Here is a 19229-nt window from a genome sequence, read left to right as displayed (position 1 = left end):
TTCGTAAACTTTGAATAAGCGACTGCTTGTTCTCTGGGTTTGACACAAGAGCTGCATGATTCCAGTCCATGCTGTGGAGATGTTAGAGTTGTCACTCCTAATTGTATCGGCAATGGTAAATAACTACTTGAATTAACAAAGAATAATATATTTTTTTAGCATTTTTAAATCTTGGTCAGTGTTAATGTATAAATTAACAGTTGTTCATTGTAGTTCATGGTTGTTCATAAGGCATTAAATAATGTTCAAAAATACCATTAACAAACTTCTAAAAAATATGCTAGTTCTGTATATGTTGGAATTAACATTAACTTAGATTAATAAGTGTTGTAAGTGTTTTCCATGGTTCATGTAAACTAATGAAGTTAGCTAATTAGCCCTATTGTAAAGTGTTACAGATAAAATTTTTTGGTGTTATAATAAAAATAAAATAATAAAAAAACTACACTAAAACGAAATAAAAAATAAAAAATGGCCATTTTCAAAACAAAAAACAAAAACCAACAAAATAAAAACGATTTATGCACCATTAAAACTAAAACGAAACAGAAATTAAAATAAAAACGAGTGAATTATAAAACTATAATAACCCTGCTCAAAATCACATTGCTTGTTTAGGAGAGGTGTGCTGTTATTTTTATAGTGAATGGACTTAAGATTTTCACCAGTCTTATAATAAAATGAGCTGAAAAACCCATTTGAATTGATGGTGCGACCCGAGTCATATCTAGGCACCAGAATATCATTGAGACTTGTGGATGGGCTTTGCTGACTCGGGCCAGTAAGTAATTTAGCAACCACCCAGAACACCCCAGCAACAAATTAAGAGCCCCTCAGGACACCTTATCAACAGGAGCAACAGCAGCATTTTATTTGAGTTGTAAAGTTGCTTAAATCATCATTTTAAGGCTTGTTTTAGGGTTTATGGTATTACATCCTTATGGATACAAAGTTGTACAATTGGAAATAAAGTTACAAGAAAAAGGTTAGTAAGTGATTTCATCATGCATTATCATGCATATTGCATACGTCTTGTGGCTATACTTTTGAAAGAGTGAGTATTTTAACGTTTACAGATTGGCCCCATTCACTTCCTTGAAAGTGCACACTGTTACCCAGATATATTTGTTTTTTTATGAAAAGAGGGACTAGTCAAATTAATTTTTAGTGGTAATTAATATTATGCCACAAATGTTTTCGATTTAGCTTCACTTGTATTGAACCCAGCGTATACCTTTAAGAACCATAACTGAAGGAAAAGCACTCAAAACAACTTATTTAGTGGGAAAACAGAGGCAGTAACTAACAGCCTGTGGATGCCACATCTCTTTATCTGAAGGCTAGCGAATCAGCATGGGTTTGTATGTGCCAAGACCATTGTGTCCAGGTGTCTCTTTTTCCATCCCAGGTGACGCCAGGTGGACATGGGGAGACTTTTGAATGTGGGGTGTGAATGCCTTTTAGCCAAGGCATTCAATTAGGATAAAATCCCATGGTATTGACTTATAGAAGTCACCACCATTTGAGTTTCATTAGATTCTAGGGCTGAAGTCTGCCTTGAAAAAGAAAAATTAATGTGATAGCCAAGCACCCCTCACCTATTACCATCACCATCACCATCACCACCACTACAAACACACACACCTTATTGTCTATTATATTACTGACCAGTCTGCTTCCTGTAAAACATCCAAGCAGATTGTGAGTCTAAAGCACACACACATAGACTTGCTGTACAATATGGATATTGTACAGTTAAAACAGCTATTTATAGTGGACAGAGTATCTGATCAATTCCCGAACACCACAAAGGCCAAAAGCAAACACTAAGTCTTCTTGTAGAAACAAAATATCAAAGTACAAAACGACATGCACACAGTTATATATACAGTAGATAAGAGAGGAGTATCACAATAATAATACTGCCATATGTTAGCAAACAACATGCCAGAACAGCCTTCCTTGCTGGAATGCACATACTGTATGCATGATAGAATGGGTTATTTAAATCATCATGCTAAAAGGCAAAGAGCTTTGACATATGAAGACCTTGTGAATTATTAACACAGTTGCTATTAATGTATGCATAATTAATCACATATAAACTGACTACAGGTGAATGGCACCTATAGTCCTTAGCAGATGTAGACTGAGTCTATTACAGGACCAAACACAAAGGCTTTCCCTGTCTTGCTCCCTGCTCTCTGTTTATGATGCAGCTGTTAATTGGGGAAATACCCATTCCTGCTTCTTTAGTTGTTTATTACACCATGGTCTGTTCTCATACTCAGTTCTCATTGGCTGGAATGCATGCAGTTCAAACCGTTGAAAGCACAGGTAGTTCTGGTCAGTTTTAATCACCGTTCGATATTAATGCGCTGTTTGTAACTATAGTAACATAACATTACAGATCAAGCAGATTGAACTATAGCAATTAAAAATATTTCCTAACCACTTTCATCAGCATAATATAATGGAATTCAGCTTGTTTTGCACGGAGTATGAGAGATTGAAATCAGGACCTATTAAATGCATCTTTACGCTGTCCAGCAAGGTGATGCAAGATGATTTAAACTGTGATGTGTTGTGTTGCTGTGCTGAAGTGCCACCTTTAGCCACTTGAGGCCCCCCGTGCTCACACATCTCTGACTTAAACGCTGAAGGACAAGCACTGTTGTTTACAAAACGCAGGTGGACCAACAGAGTCAAGCGCTACCTTGCAGGGACAAATTGCGATTTCTTTAATTCAGTCAATCGTGCAGCCTTGATGGATAGCATACCGATGTATCAAAGATCAAAATCTGCAGGTTCCAGAGTTTTGTGAATGGTTTGCCCCTTATTATACAGTAAGTGCTACTTTTACTTTCACTTCCACATTTGTAACATCGGTTTTTCCACATTAATGTGAAAAGGAGAATGAACAAAAATGAAATAATACATTTTCTCTGGAGTGCCAATCCCTCTACATTCTGTGGATATTATTATTTCTGTATTGTGCTTTTAAATTTACAGTTTTGACCAAGTGCGTGGTCACACTACTTTTTCTCTGTGTCTGATTTAGAACAGGCAGAGCTGCAGATCTAACGGCCCTTAGACAAAATTAACCTTTATTTTTTATTCTTCCAGTAAAAATTTGCACTGCAAATAATACATATCACAGCTTTAACTAATAAATTCTGGCAAGTGACCATGGTATAAGCGGGATAATCTACGGCTAGATGTGCGTTTAATGATTTTAAATGCACGATGTGGAGGCAAAGAACCACCCTCTGCGAAGTGCATTTAAAATCGTTAACCTAACCGTGGATTATCCTTTAAGTAGTGCTTTGCGATTGTTTTACTTAAAGGAAATATATCAGCTATTGTCCGCAGTGAAAGAAACACTGAACTAATGAGGTAGGAAAGGGTATTGTGTTTAATCATTTGTAACACACCATTTCGAACCCCATGGAGTCTTTCTATAGCTAGTAAAATAATGGGAAGCCGAGCAAATGCATGTAGCCACTGAGACTGCCTTTTAAAATATATGTTTTTGTCCAGTTGTTTTTTGATAATACAGATTACATCACTTTGGACTGACAGGGTGTGTTGTAGACAGTTTAAAGTCGCAAAAGCTATTAAAGCATTTACCCTCGGAAACAGCTCCCTTTCATAATAAGATGGATTTTCAATGGAGCAAGTTGAGTTGAGTGTCAATTGACATGTGATGAAGTGGAATGATCACAAGGATATGGCAGCTTATTTGTCACATGGGCTCCCATTGCAATTGATTCTTTATAATTTGTGTTTGTAGGTAGTCGACCACTATTAAACATCAACAAGTCCTCATATTCATCATGGCTCCTGCTGAAGATGTAGGGATAGAAGGGCGAGCCTGAGGCACTACTTCGCCTCCTTTATGCTGTAAAGCTTCCCCTAGGGTTCATACGGTCTGCAAGAGAAGGGGAAATCTATAATCTAGCAGATGGCAGAGGATCTATGGGAAATTCTATAATCAGGGGTTGGCAACCTAACACTGGCTCAGGTGCATTTCCACCCGCTGTGCTGTGTTTCTCTGAGCTGGTGAAGAAAGGATCAATCCAGTCCTATTCTTAATATTTTTTGTATTCTTAATGCGCAGTATGCACATGCACGTGTAATTATCTGCACTAATAAGTGGGTCCAAAAGGTGGCAACACTCACATTTGAGCCTTTGCTGTCACGAAGAAGTGCTAGAAGAAGATGTAATTGCTGCTAAACAACATGAGACAAAGGTGGAAACAACAACAGTGGATGTGCATGTCAAGAACACAAGTGTAAGGAGGTCAGGAGATACCTGCATTTATATAACTTGAGTCTGAAGGAATATAAAGACATTTCTATGGGTCTAAACTCCTGAAGAGAAATAGTCCAGCATCTCTTAGCAGTTATAGCGCACAGTCAAATGAAGTATACTTTAAAAGGTGGAGCATTCAACTACACGTTCGTGTCAAAACTGAAGCATACTTTGGGCTTTAGAGAAAAGAAAGGCTGCATGTTCAACAATGAAAAGAGGGAGTGTGAGGAAATAAATGAGGCAGGCATTGATGTCTAGGAAGAGCAACTCCATGTTGAGATTGGCTTTCAGTGTGAGACTCCCCAGATCTATTTACACAGTCAAACAGCACAAAACACACACACACACACACACACACGTTGGTGCGGCTATCCTTATGAGGACTCTCCATAGACATAATGATTTTTATACTGTACGAACTATAGATTATATCCCCTAACCCTACCCCTAAACCTAACCCTCACAAAAAACTTTCTGCATTTTTACATTTTCAAAAAAAAATAGTTTAGTATGTTTTTTTAAGCGATTTGAATTATGGGGACACTAGAAATGTCCTCATAAACCACATTTATAGCATAATACCCATGTTATTACCAGTTTGTAACCTAAATAAATTTCCTCGTAAACCACCCAACAACACCCCCCCCCCCCCCCATACACACACACACACACACACACAGTTCCTCTGCAGCCTCACTGCAGCACTACATTTGTAGACATATAGAAGTCTCATAAGCCTCCATGGAAAATGCCACCCTTGCTACAGGCTCATTTCCACTCCTATCACTAAACCCTGCTCAACAAAGCCTGCCTGGCTTTTTCAGTTTTTCATTTATTTGTATTTTTTTTTTTAACAAGAAGCCAGCAATGCATTACCTGCCTTTCCCTTGATAACCTCCACTTGGTAAGCTCCTTGTGGAAAGAGGTAAATAAACAATGGGACGAATTATGAGTACTGATTTTCTTAAAGCACTCTGGGGACTGTGTAAATAAACCTTAAGATGACTGAAGAAAAGGCTTTCCAATAAGCAAGCACCAAACTGCTATTAAATGAGTAAATGTAATGGTTTAATTTAAATGGAGGTCTTTCATATGTTCTAACTTTTTTTTTTTTTTTTTTTGGGGGGGTTAATTTAATGCTTAATAGAAAATTCCAGGTTCAATACAATTTAAGCACAGTCGACAGCATTTGTGGCATAATGTAAATATACACACAAAAAAAAAAAATATTTGACTTGCACCTCATTTATCTAAAAAAATAAAAATATATAGCTGCATGCAGCAATTATGGGACCAAGCCCACCAACATATGGCATGAACCGAAGTGTCAATGGACATCACTGATTATGACTTTCAAAAAAGCAGCATAAAAAACACAGGTAGAATTGCTAAAATGAAAATACAGCGAATTATAACATTTTGACCAATAGGTGGATCAGTCACCAGCTGTACATGGTGAGGTCAAGGTGTGGTCATTATGACACACACGAAGTTTCATGCGGCAAAGTGTTGCATAGATACATCCTCAGATGCTCTTTGGCGACTTGCCATCAAATACGTTGGTGCACTATTTGAGAACCGTTTTGTCTATTGAAAAGCATTTGACAGCTTTTTTTGTCGAGAGAGTCCCTAGATAATACACAACAAATTTCATGCAAATTGGACTTACGGCCTAGGAGGAGTTAGAAAAATTAAGTTTTCAATTCAATTAAAAAGTATGGCTGACCATGGCAAATTTGCTATCACGGTACTCAGCATGACCCATGGAATCTTCAAAGAGCAGTCACAGGACAATAGGTCAAATTCATCAAATGTTACATGCATTTTTAATCCTGTCATTATAATTTTTGGCCACAAGGTGGCACTGGAACCAAACTATATAGGTACTCTTAAGGCATAGTCTTGATGATGCACACCAAGTTTCATAACCATATGCAAAAGCATTTGTAAAATACAGCATTTTACGACAAAATTCAAAATGGCTGATGCCCCAAATGGCTGACATAAGAAAATTTGGTATCGTTCAACTCGGAATGCCCCAAGGAATCTTTAGAGTCTCATGATTTTATGTCAAACTGTTTAGAAGTTATAAGCAAAAATGTCCATTTTTTATATCTCCTGACCACTTGGTGGTGCTGTGCCGAAACTATGAAGGTACCCTCAAGTCATGATGGGTATGACAAATACCAAGTTTGGTATCAATACGCCTAAGCGTGGTGAAGATTCAGCCTCACGTCCATTTTGGCATGCTCGCTGTCAAATTTGTTGAAGCATTATTCAAGAACAGTTTGGTCTATCAAAAAGCTTTTAATACATTTCTGTCCTCAGTGTCCCTAGATGATATGTGCAAAATTAAGTGAAAATTGGACATACGGTCTTGAGGAGTTTGAAAAAGTATGTTTTTTGGAAAATTCAAAATGGCGGAAAATCTAGTCAGACAGTAATTGAAACCATTGTGTGCATTCGACTCGGCATGAGCTAAGGAATCAGAGGACATTTTTTTTCTTTTTTTTTTTATTCTAGGCCTTTGGCACTTGAAAAACTGCTGTTCGCCTTGCTCTGTGCATCTGCCCCTGTACAATGAACACTCTCGCATCCGGACTACGGAACCAATTGTCACGCTGGGAAGAAGGCAAATCAAATCTCACAGCGGCAACTAAGCGAGGAGATTGCTTTTCCTCTCCGGTGGCTGAAGTTGGTGGAGTTTGATAGGGGAATTCTAGAAGTTAGGGTGACAGGTTAGAGAGAAAAGAAGAGATAGAAACAAAATGAGGTTAGAGAACTCGACTAGGGTGCTTTGCTAAGGTGTCATCTGTCTGAGTGAAGAAGTTCTCACTTTTACTGCCCTCTTTCCAATACTTGGGAAAGAGTATGTGGGAAGAAACACAACAATAATTACAGGGATAGGGTGACTCTGGCCGCCTAACTGGGGCCACTTGGATCATAACAACACATTGTAGAACCTGATTAAGTAGCCATTTGTGGCAGCCAAACTGTAGTTTTAAGCAGCCCTCATCTCCGAGCATGAAACCCAACCTCTGGGAAAGAAATATTGATAGCCCTTACACTTTGATGGCGGACAGCAGTGTAGGCATACAGTACATTACTTTACAGGAAGATTACCGCTAATGCATGGATGCTATCTGGCATAAAGACCTTTAAGGGCCAAGGGCGCCTCTTAAATGCCCTATGGCCATCAACCTGAATTAATGAAAACACAAAAAGAGCATTGCACAATAGAATTGATATCCTCTTTTTTTTTTTCTTTTTTTCTTTTTTTTTTGGTGAGGCACGCTAATTATCACGATCCATTAGTGAATAATTGGCACACATCAATAGATAAATTTCTTGTTGAATAATGACATTTAAGTTATTTTATGTATGTTATGTTGATATCTGCTCAAATATGCTGAGTGTGCTGAACCACATTTCGCAATCTCCAGCCGTGAGATGTCTCTGTGGAATAGGCGCCACATTTGCATAACTGAAGCTATTACTCCAATTAGTCCACTCTGATAAGCAGGGAGATCAAAATGTCAACAGAAGGAAATCTGCTGAGATCTGACTGAGCCTGTATCATTGATGGCAACTCTTCTTGTAAAAGGGTCAGCGATCTGCGATGTGTAACTGCATTTCAACACGGCTCTTGTTTGTTTTATGAGTCATAGCCAAGGAGAGGGATCGTAGAGGTTCATATGTGTGGGTAAAATGGCCTTGAAACTCATTATCCTGGCAGAGCTCAGTCTAATGCAGATCCACCATTCAAAACCAATTTTGGGCCAGCCACACCCAGAGGAAATTTGTATTTGGGATGCACCAATCCGATACCTGGATCAGGTATCAGTCCAACAAGCCTAATCCAAATACAATACTGTGTGTTATTCATGGTCGTTACTGTCAAGTTCAAAAAATGACATAAAAGAACCATGGAAGTAACATTAAAGTAGTCCATGATTCGTGGAATTTCTACGGAATACTTTCACTGGAATTACTGTTAATTTTGCTGCTGAATTATCAAGTAGACTAGTTTACAAAGTTTTTCTTAATAGGCCACACATTTTTATCTATTTGTTTTTTGTATGTTATAAAGAAATAATAACGATTTGTGTTTCTTTACACATAAAAGAGCAATCCCAATCACTTTCACACAGTGAAGTATAGATATTCTAACTGATTAAGGAAAATACAACACTGGTATCGGATCGGTATTGGCTGATACCAAGAGTTCAGGTATCGGAATTGGATGGGGAGATAAAGATGGTATTGGTGCATACCTAATTTGTATGCTGTCTTTTTATTTTTCTCCTTGTTGCTCAGTCCATAGCTGTTCTTTAGTCTTAGTATGGTTGATGGAAAGGCCCTATAATGAGTTCTCAGAGGGAATAAAGTAGAGCACAGGTGGTATAAAAAAAATGCAGTTCTCTGCATACATAGGTATATTTTTATACACTTGCCCTGTTAGAGTACTGAAATAATTGCATTGCCCATGTCCATTACTTTGATTTTAATGGAGTCAAGCCGGACAGGAACTAAGAAGCAAATAACTACCTCGCGAGTTACAACGAGAACAAACAAGAGTATGTTCCAAATTGAGGTCTGCTAATATTATGTTAATTAAAATGGCTTTTTACAAATTATCTCCTTGATTACCGATGACTTAAGGTTTAATTAGATACACCAAACATCCACTCAAGCACAAGAACATACACATCCTGACACACCACCCAAAAATCTCAATTAGACGCCTGGTCAGCTATCACTTGTAATTAAAAAAATATCATGCATGGAGGTAATTGGTGAGCATGGAGGTGAGACAGTACACAGCAGCTGGTGACATAGTATTTGAATTTCTGACTGGCCTGTGGTGGACAGCAATGAGGTGGGCAGAAATGAGGCATGACTATCTATACGTCCTGATTAGGGAGACTGTGGAGACGTTTTTGAGAGACCACTCTGCTTTTTTCTTTAGATTAACATTTGGATGGCAGGGAATGCTCTAATGGTTTAAAGGAGCCAATAAACCAATTCAAAAATGAATTCAGCCAACATCAACGTCAAGTTGGTGTGGTTACGCAATTGGTGGCATGCATGCACATCTTCTATCCACTGTTTAAATACAGTGAAGGATGAAGGATATGTGCATGTGTTTTGGATCATAGATCTGGATGCTGTTAGTCCATCTCTATGATTATGACAGCTCATATCTGTCTCCGGGAAGCAAGTCTGGATGTCCCTGGCTGGTGGCATAATCATCGGTTTTGTTCCACTGTCTGCATTAACCTCCTTATCATCTGGATGAGGGGCTGATGTCTACACATAGCCCTGGAAGGAAACCATTGACTTCTTTTTCTATCTTGGTTTCAAATCAGAGAAGTTAGAGCCAAGAGAGAAGGCAGGTTTCTCCCTGTAACAAGGTTCGTTGTTGGGTGGAAAGGAGGAAGCTGAGACTGGGTGAACAATCTACATAAATATTTTACTAATGAGGTCGGACTCCCCTCTGGTGTTCTCTCCCTCTTTATAGCTCTCCCCAGCATTTCTGCAACAAGACACAGCTGTTAATCATCAGGAGTGTGTTCAGGTGTGAACCCCCTCCCCCCCCCCAAAAGGCTGTAAAGCTAGATACCAACGGGTGATCCGCGCGTTAGCATCCTTCATGCGGTGGAGCCATTGGAGTGGTGTGTGGTCAGAACAGAGGATGAAGGCCGCCCCAACAGATAGTATCTGAGGGTGAGAACGGCCCATTTGATGGCCAGACATTCTTTCTCAATGGTGCTGTACTTAGTCTCTCTCAGCAATAGCTTGTGACTAATGTACAGCACTGGCCGCTTCTCCTCCTCCACCACCTGTGAGAGCACCGCCCCCAGTCCCCTGTCTAAAGTGTCCATCTGTATATCAAATGGGAAAGAGAAATTAAGTGCATGTAAAAGCGGCCTGCAGCAAAGTGCAGCTTTCACCTGTGTAAACACCTGTTAACACTGTTTCGTCCACTGGACCGGGTCTGGAGCTCCCTTTCTAGTGAGATCAGTCTGTGGGCTGGTGTGTCTGAATAATTAGGCACAAACCTTATATAGTTGCCAGCCTGCCCCAGCAACTATCTCACCCCCTTTTTGGTCTTGGGTCTTGGACAGGTCGCAATCGCTGCGGTCTTATCAATTTGGGGACACACCTGCCCGTGACCAAAGTGGAACCCCAGATACCATTCCTCCACCCATCCAATTGCGCACTTCTTGGGGTTTGCTGTGAGTCCCGCTCATCGCAGCAACCTCAGAACAGCCCTCAGATGCTGCATGTGCCACTGCCAATCGTTATTGTATATAATGATGTCATCCAGATAGGCGTAAGCAAAGTGTGGTCTGAGGACTCGGTCCATAAAGTGCTGAAACATAGCCGTGCCCTGAACAAACCGAATGGAAGTGTCACGAATTTGTGTAAGCCAAATGGTGTGGAGAAGGCAGTTTTTTCACGGGACATCGCCATTAAGGGGATCTTCCAATAACCCTTTGTCAAATCCAGTGTCGGGTAAAAGCGAGCTGTGCCTAACCAATTCAACTCATCGATATGAGGCATTGGGTATGCATCAAATTTAGACACCACATTGACTTTCCTATAATCCTCACAGAACTGTACTGACCCATCGTTCTTAGGGACTAGAATGACCGGGCTGGACAATTATCACTGTGGGATTCTTCTATTACTCACATTTCAATGCATCTAATTAATCCCAAACTACTTTTTTCTTATGCTTGGGAAATCAGTAGGGATGACTGCATACCACTACCCCGGGCGTAGTCGCAACGTGGTGCTGTATGAAGTTTGTATGACCAAGCAGATACGAGAACACGTCTGCAAATTCTTTTTGCAACTTGGCAACCTCTGTGACTTGAGACAGTGAGAGGTGGTCCCCACAAGTGACAGGTGACATGATTGGCTTTTAAGTTCACCTCTGGCCCAAGCTCCACCCTCTCCGGAACCACCATTGCCAACTTCACAGGGACCGCCTCCCTCCATAATTTCAGGAGGTTGAGATGGTATATTTGACGTGTGTCACCTCTATCTGTTCGTTTGACCTCATAATCGAGATCTCCCACTTGTCGTGTGACCTCAAATGGTGCTTGTCAATTGGCTAGTAATTTGGAGCTCGATGTTAGGAGTAATACAAGCACTTTGTCTCCTGGTGCAAATTCCCATAGCCGAGTGAACCTGTCATACAGTCGGCTTTGACGTTCTTGAGCTTGGAGAAAATTCTCCTGTGTTAGTTGACCCAAAGTGTGGACTTTTGCTCTAAGATCAAGAACGTACTGAATTTCATTTTTACTGTTTGAAGGTCCCTCCTCCCAAGCTTCCCTCATGACGTTGAGCATGCCGCGCGGCTGATGCCCATACAGCAGCTCAAATGGGGAAAGCCCTGTGGAGGCTTGGAGGACCTCTTGAACTGCGAATAACAGAGGTTCGAGCCACTTATCCCAATTCCTAGCCTCCTCGTGCACGAACGTACGAATCATATTTTTCAGGGTTTTATTAAATCATTCCACCAACCCATCTGTTTGCGGGTGATAAACACTGGTGCGAATCGATTTAATACCCAATAATTCGTACAGTTCACAGTGTATGTGACAAATGTAGTGCCTTGATCAGTGAGAATTTCTTTCAGAATCTCCACTCGCATGCTATCTGTTCTAATGGCCCGAGGAGGTCCATGCCAGTTCTTTCAAAAGGGACTTTGATTAGCGGTAGAAGGCACAATGGTGCTTTTGGGGTGGTTAGTTGATTCACCAGCTGACATTCACGGCATGCCGCACACCACCTGTACACATCCCCGTGAATTGAAATTGAAATGGGCCATTATACGGTTTAGTGTTTTTCCCTGTCCTAAGTGTCCCGCCATTGGATTATAATGAGCCACCTGGAATAACATTTCTCGACAGCTCTTTGGCACTAACAGCTGGGTTGTATTACTTGATACAACCAATCCTTAATGATATGCAAAATACGGATATGCAAGTGCAATGTCTGGCTGGAGGTATTGACCATCAGTCACTTTCACCTGATCAAAGACGTGCCTAAGGGTCTCGTCTCACATCTTCTCAAGAGGGAAATCCCCTGCAGGGAATTCTTTAAGGGCTGGGGAAGCCGGCACTTCCCTCTCCCTTACGTCATCCTGACACGGAGCTGACTTATATGGCCATGGTTCTGCCTCCCCAGCCAGTGAATCGCAAACCACACACCGAGACACTTTGTTACAGGACCCATCCACACAAATTCCCCTCAATAAAAAAGTAAATGCCAGCCAATTCGTACCCAAGATTAGTGGATGGGTGAGGCGTGGACTAACCGCCACCTCGAATCTATGCATTTTACCCTGGAATTTAATGATGAGGGTAACCAAAGGATTATCATGAACATCCCCATGCACACACTTTACCTTCACCCACCTATTTGTGCTCAATGACTCATTTTGATCCAAACTGTAACAGGTAAGGATGGGCAAGGAGGAGGCGGGAAGCTCCTTCCCCGGCGGACGGCAGTGAGTCCTCCATCCCCTGGTGGACGGAACTGCTCCTCCCCTTTTCGGCAGAAGCCCGTGGTTCCTCCAGCTCTCAGTGGCTGGCAGCGAACCCACCATCCGCAGGCAGACGGCCATGCTCCATCATGGCCCAGCCACGCCCTCCTCCTCATCATACTCCTCCCCGCCCGATTCAGGCCGGGCGTCACAGTTTTGAATAACCCCCCCTGGGGGGTAGACACTGCCCTTCTGGCCGTTCTGTCAGCCGGTGGTCCACCCCGCCTCCTGTGAATCTGGGGGAGAGACGAGAGGAGGCGTGGGGAGAGGGCAAGGGTGAGCGGAGACACACAGAGAGAGAGAGTGGAGAACTTGCTCGCCGGCTCCCGGACACGCTGTCACCTGGTCCTCAACCGCTCCTCCGCCCTCTGGTGGATGCCAGCTAGCTCCTCCACCAGCAGACAGCAGAGAGTCCTCCGGCCCCGGGCGGACGGAACTGCTCCTCCCCTTTTTGGCAGACGGCCGTGGTTCCTCCAGCTCTCGGTGTCCAGCAGCAAACCCACCGTCCCCAGGCAGACGGCAGTGGCTGCTCCCCTGGCGGATGGCAGTGGTGAGTACTTTACGACAGCACGTACCTCCTCCCTCCTGGGTTTTGGCACCACTGTAACAGGTAAGGATGGGTAAGGAGGCGGCGGGAACCGCCTGAACAGTAAACATAAACTTTAATTATATAAATTAACTTAAAACAACATAAAACATAAGGACACAGACACACATGCAATGTGGCCACGCTCTTGAACCGGTGTCTCTGGCTGCCCCTTATCTCACTCTGATTCAGCGCCGGCCGTGCTCTATCATGTGCTCTAGCCATGCCCTCCTCCTGCCCACTGGGCACGCGGCAACTTCCAGATCTCGGCAGTTTTTTCAAACATGTCCAGGAAGGCCGGTTCATCTTCTGCCCCCATTTTCATGAGGGCGACCAGAGGCACAGTGGCGGCTGTGTCTGGGGTCACGGTCGGGGCTTTCTCCTGGCATAGTAAGCTCCGGATTGCCTGCCGGTCCTCTGCTTGAGTCTGGAGAATCACGTGGAAGCAACAATCCTGACCTTTACGAAGCTCAGGCAGGGCTTGATGTTGGGTATACTGCATATTGGCGAGGGATTGGATGACTCCAGCCAACGGCGAGGACATATCAGCATGCACTTCCTCCAAAAATCCTGGGTTTCGGCACCAGTGTAACAAATTTTGTTGTTGGGTGGAAAGAAGGAAGCTGGGACCGGGTGAACAATCTACGTAAATCTTTTATTAATGTAACTTTTCAGTCTAAACACACAAGTTTGGCTTTTCAGCATGACACACACACTCAGGTCGGACTCCACACCTCTAGTGTTCTCTCCCTCTTTATAACTCTCCCCAGCATTTCTGCAACGAGACACAGCTGTTAATCATCAAGAGAGCGCTCAGGTGTGAACCCTTACCGCTCTCTCTCTCTCTCCAGACGAATGCTCAACCACACCCCCACTTCCACACTCCTCATGGTAAATACCTGCATTATATCAACATACTAATTGAAAGGGTAGCACCTACCATCTTTCACCAAAATTTAAAAATTTTTCACTTGTGTAAGTGAATTATTGAAGACTGGTTACTACTGAATATCTGCCAATTGTTTCACTTGGTTCTGGTGTCCACCTTCGATATTTCAGTTTTTTTTATTGCTTACTAATACTGGGCGATATAGCTAAAAAAGTGCTCAATAATTTTCAGCCCTTGGGCAACATTCAGTATTTACTCACTGAGCACTTTATTAAGAACACCTGTACACCTACTTATTCATGCGATTATCTAATCAGCCAATCATGTGGCTGCAGTGCAATTCATAAAATAGTGCATATATGGGTCTAGAGCTTCAGTTAGTGTTCACATCAACCATCAGAATGGGGGGAAAAATATGATCTCAGTGATTTAGACTGTGGCATGATAGTTGGTGCCTGATGGGCTGGTTTGAGTATTGCTGTAACTGCTAATCCCCTGGGATTTTAATGCACAACAGTCTCTTTACTCAGAATGGTGATAATATTTGTTTTTTTTTAAATCATCCAGTGAGCATCAGTTCTGTGGACAGAAACGCCTTGTTGATGAGAGAGGTCAATGGAGAATGGCCAGACTGGTTTGAGCTGACAGAAAGGCTACGGTAACTCAGATAACCACTCTATACAATTGTAGTGGAAAGAATAGCATCTCAGAATGCACAACACATCAAACCTTGTGGCGGATGGGCTACAACAGCAGAAGACATTGGGCACTTTATTAGGACCATAATGTTCCTAATAAAGTGCTCAGTGAGTGTATATCTTGATATTTATGTATTTGCTTTTAATCAGAGGAACCATCATTTGACAAACAGTCGTACCCAATTAGATTAATAATGTTTGATTAAATATTTAAGTATTAACAAAGTAAGTATTTTCGTACTTATATTTTTTACTTGATTACCAGTAAATTTACGAGTTCAGTAAATTATTGAATCAGTTTTAAGTACATTAATTGAAATGGAAATAAATCAGATTTACTGACTCTAATTTTTGCTATATATAGACTCTATTAAAACATCTGTCTTAATGCTCTCATACTGGAGAGAAAAAGAGAGATCAAATTAGTATCATGAAATGTAATGGTCAAATAAAAAGCCCATTAAATTCACTGCAATATTCATGATATTGCTTATTTTATATAGCCAGCAAAACCATCACAAACATATTGTGAATATTCAGTATATCACACAGCTCTATTGTGTAGTACTAGTCATCTTTTGGTGCTATCATCTCCATATTCCTTAGATTTATTCCAAAACTGTTGACTTCCAGAAGCTTTTGAACTCTTTTTCTCAGTGTGGGACAGAGTCATCATATGCAAATCATTGAGGCCTTTTTATCTGCAATTGCAAAGTTAAAAAAATAAAAAATCCCCTGGCATACTCTTAATTTCTTCTCTTCGTTTATTTATTTCTTTGATATTCTTATATTAGCATCCACAAAAATGGTGTGAGGAAAAGAAGAACTCAAATAGAAGAAATTTTCTTTTCTAACCCTCAACCCCTCATCTATTCCCCTGTCTGGCTTAATGACATTTTGAAGAGCGTGGTCTGACTGAGGATGGGTTTGGGGGGAGGCTGGAGGAGTGACGACAGGAGCAGACTCACTGCAGCAGAACAGGCCACATGTGCTTAGAAAAAGAATGGGGGAGTTTATCTTTGAATGCCCAGGCAGCTAACTAGAGTATTTGTGTAAAATAACATTTATATTGAAAGGCAATTACAGATGACATTATTTTGGTTGCTGCATAATTAAATAAATGTTTTGTTCTCTTTCTCTTGCTCTCTCTTTCTCTCCCTTCTGTCTCTTTCCCCCAGACAGAGAATTATTCCATCAACTCCAGTTATGTAAACAGCAGAGCACATCTAATTAAAAGGTATGTCTTTATTAAGCAATCAAATTAACTAATCTCTCTTATTTTAATGCATTCTTATATAATGTATGTATGTGTGTGTGTGCGTGTGTGTGTGTGTGTGTGTGTGTGTGTGTGTGTGTGTGTGTATTATTCAAGCCACCCCTCCACCCCCACTTATAAGGTTAGGAAAGTTTTTGCACCAAAATAGTTAATTCAATTTGTTGTCCACCCTCTCTCTTTATGGCTGGGTCTTTAAGACTTCTATGTAAATGTTTATTTTTTTATTTTTTTTTTTCATGTGAAATGAGCAGCAGCACCCACACATGAGCTGTTGTACAGATGTGATGTACATTGAGTCCAATATAGTTTTTAATTGCTGCATCTCTCAATATGAGTCTCTTGGCAAAGCCTCCATTACATTGTGACAGTTTCACAAAACAATATAAAATATGTCACATGAACTGTTAAGATCAGACTGAAATGATCACGAATCAGCCAGGAACAGAACAAGGTTTGACAAACATTCCCATATTTTACTCTTATTGTTAGTGTTTCAGAATAATAGTATCTATCCTGCTTTCTCCTGCTTTAACTCACTGTGACAAGTTTCTGAATGCAGAATAGGCATCATTGACATGCAAATGTAGGCAGTCACGTGTTAATGTTACCTAAGTTTCAACAGATGGTCTTTTTGGACTGGGGAGGTAGAGTTGAGTTCTGGAAGTTACAGTATAGTACAATAGTATAATGACCTCTTTTATCTTAAAATATAAAGGAACATGCGATGCTTCATGATATGAACTCTTTAAAATTGTCTTTGACCAGAGACTTCCTTGTTATTAAAAATATAGATACAAAATATATATAAAAAAAGTGGGTTGCTCATAAACCACCTTAGAGTAGGCCATATATGGTAGGCAAGACATTAATATCCAATATGTTTATAAATGGCCAGTATCAAGTATTAATAATTCAGTATCATAAGTGATTAAGCACATCCTCATCAAGTATTTCTCGCTTCTCGTCTAATATGAATAATTCCATCAAATCCTTGCAAACGTGTATACACATTACATGTTAGAGAATATTAAAGCTTTAGCCCGGAGCGGAGGCTTGGGCGGTTAAGTTACATGTGTGTAGTTGTTACACAGACAGCAAAACCTACAATAATTTTTATCCAGGAATTTCAGAAGATTCTTCCTTTGTGCACAAAAGGAGGTCTTTGTAAGGCCACAGAGATAAGGAAAGGTATTCCTCATTGTGAAAGAAAAGAGAAAGGACAATAGATCCTTTGTACTAACAGGACTTGGCCAGCATGCCTCGGCCCACCTAAAGGAGGCTATTGACTGACATGGAGCATTGGCATGCAGACATCCCTAATAAAGGTCCTCAGCCGCCCAGGGGCCTAGCTGCTATACAAGTGCATAAGCACCATAATGCCTCTCTTACCTGGAGTGAAAGAACATTCCAGCCTACCTCAGTACTGCATTTTGCAAACCAATTACAGCAATTTTATCTTCTGAAAGAAAAGAAAAACAATTCCTGTGTTTACATAAACAAAGACTATTCAAGCATCGGCTGTTTGGCTCTGCAACACTACAAAGAAATTCCCTCTGGAGCCTGTGGGTGCACAGACTGGGACAGGTGCAATTAGACTGATAAAATCAGAGACCGCACTACCACCACTGCAGTGACATTGCTAGAATCCCCCACTCTCTCGCTCCCTTCCTCCCTCTCTTTTTCCTTAGAAAAGGCTACAGAGAGGCTTTTGTCTATGGAAGTCAGTTTGTGTTCATGTACACATGCGTCTCTGATCCTTGATGTTGCTTAAAAGGCAGAATGTGTTCCACTGGGCAAACTTTCAATATAAAGGCATATTCCATGTTCAAACAAGTTAAGCTCAATCGACAGCATTTGTGGTATAATGCTGATTATAGGGCTGAACTTTTAATCAAAATCAAAATCATGATATGAACCTGTGTGATTATAAAACGCAATGACTGCGATTTAATTAAATAAATTAATTGTCTGAATGTTCTGCTCGCTGTGTAAAGTGCTTTCTTAAATACATGTAAACAGAGTCATTGTATTACAAATGTGTTCTGGTTCTGTGCTCGAAACACAAAAATCTAACTGTTGCCCTGAGTGACAGATGTGCATTATATTTAAAGCACTCCAGATTTACTTTAATTGCACATTTGCTTAATTTCACATATGTTTGGCCACTAAAATGTACTATACAAATCTAAACTAACCCCATGACCCCTGGTTTTTGTGGAGAGAAAAGGAGATGAGAACATTTCACTGCATTAAAAGGCTATTGCCAATTCAACTACAAGCAACATAAAGTTCAGTTCCTTTAGATTTCCGCCAAAATAAAATATTTGATCAAAATAAAGGCTCGATGATTTAACTGCACTGAATAGCAATGCCATGAGCAAGTTAAGAAATAAATTACTATTGATGATTATTATTATTATTTTATTATACAATAATAAAATATTTCTATAATTTATTCTTATTCTTATTTTTCTTCTTATTATATAACAATAATATAATATTCAAGTTGACTGAGTTTTTAAAATATAATGATGAAAAGTGAGCTGATCCTTTCACAAACTGGACAAACTGTCGGCAGTAGAGCATGGGCAAACATTTTTTTTTTTTTTTACATTTTGGTTAAAAGGAATCAAATGTTTTTTTTTTTTTTTTTTTTTATGTTTATCATATTGCAGTTCAAATTGCAATCACAATATTTTTCAAAATAATCGCAAGTACATTTTTTATTCAAATCGTTCAGCCCTAGTTTTTACAAAAAAAGCAAAACTTAAATATAAAAAAATAGTGAGTATTGACGCTGACTACCACCCCTGGATTCGTGAGTTCAAATCCAGGGTGTGCTGAGTGACTCCAGCCAGGTCTCCTAAGCAAGCAAATTGGCCTGGTTGCTAGGGAGGGTAGAGTC

The 19229-nt window shown here is 40.5% G+C and overlaps 1 protein-coding gene across 5 annotated transcripts in view; it reads left to right on the top strand.

Moving 5' to 3' along the window:
- Window positions 1–19229, top strand: part of pcdh19 (protocadherin 19) — a 76433-nt gene that overhangs the window by 31136 nt on the left and 26068 nt on the right. For all 5 annotated transcript variants that reach the window (XM_051649728.1, XM_051649726.1, XM_051649725.1 and 2 more), the window contains one exon: window positions 16227–16285. In XM_051649728.1, coding sequence (XP_051505688.1) covers window positions 16227–16285 — 59 coding nt within the window. The remainder of the gene's footprint in view (window positions 1–16226; window positions 16286–19229) is intronic.

This window comes from Myxocyprinus asiaticus, chromosome 22, assembly GCF_019703515.2.
Source record: "Myxocyprinus asiaticus isolate MX2 ecotype Aquarium Trade chromosome 22, UBuf_Myxa_2, whole genome shotgun sequence".
In the NCBI taxonomy this organism is placed as follows: Eukaryota; Metazoa; Chordata; class Actinopteri; order Cypriniformes; family Catostomidae; genus Myxocyprinus; species Myxocyprinus asiaticus.
Note: the sequence above shows the minus strand (reverse complement) of the source record. Positions and strands in the feature narration are given on the sequence as shown.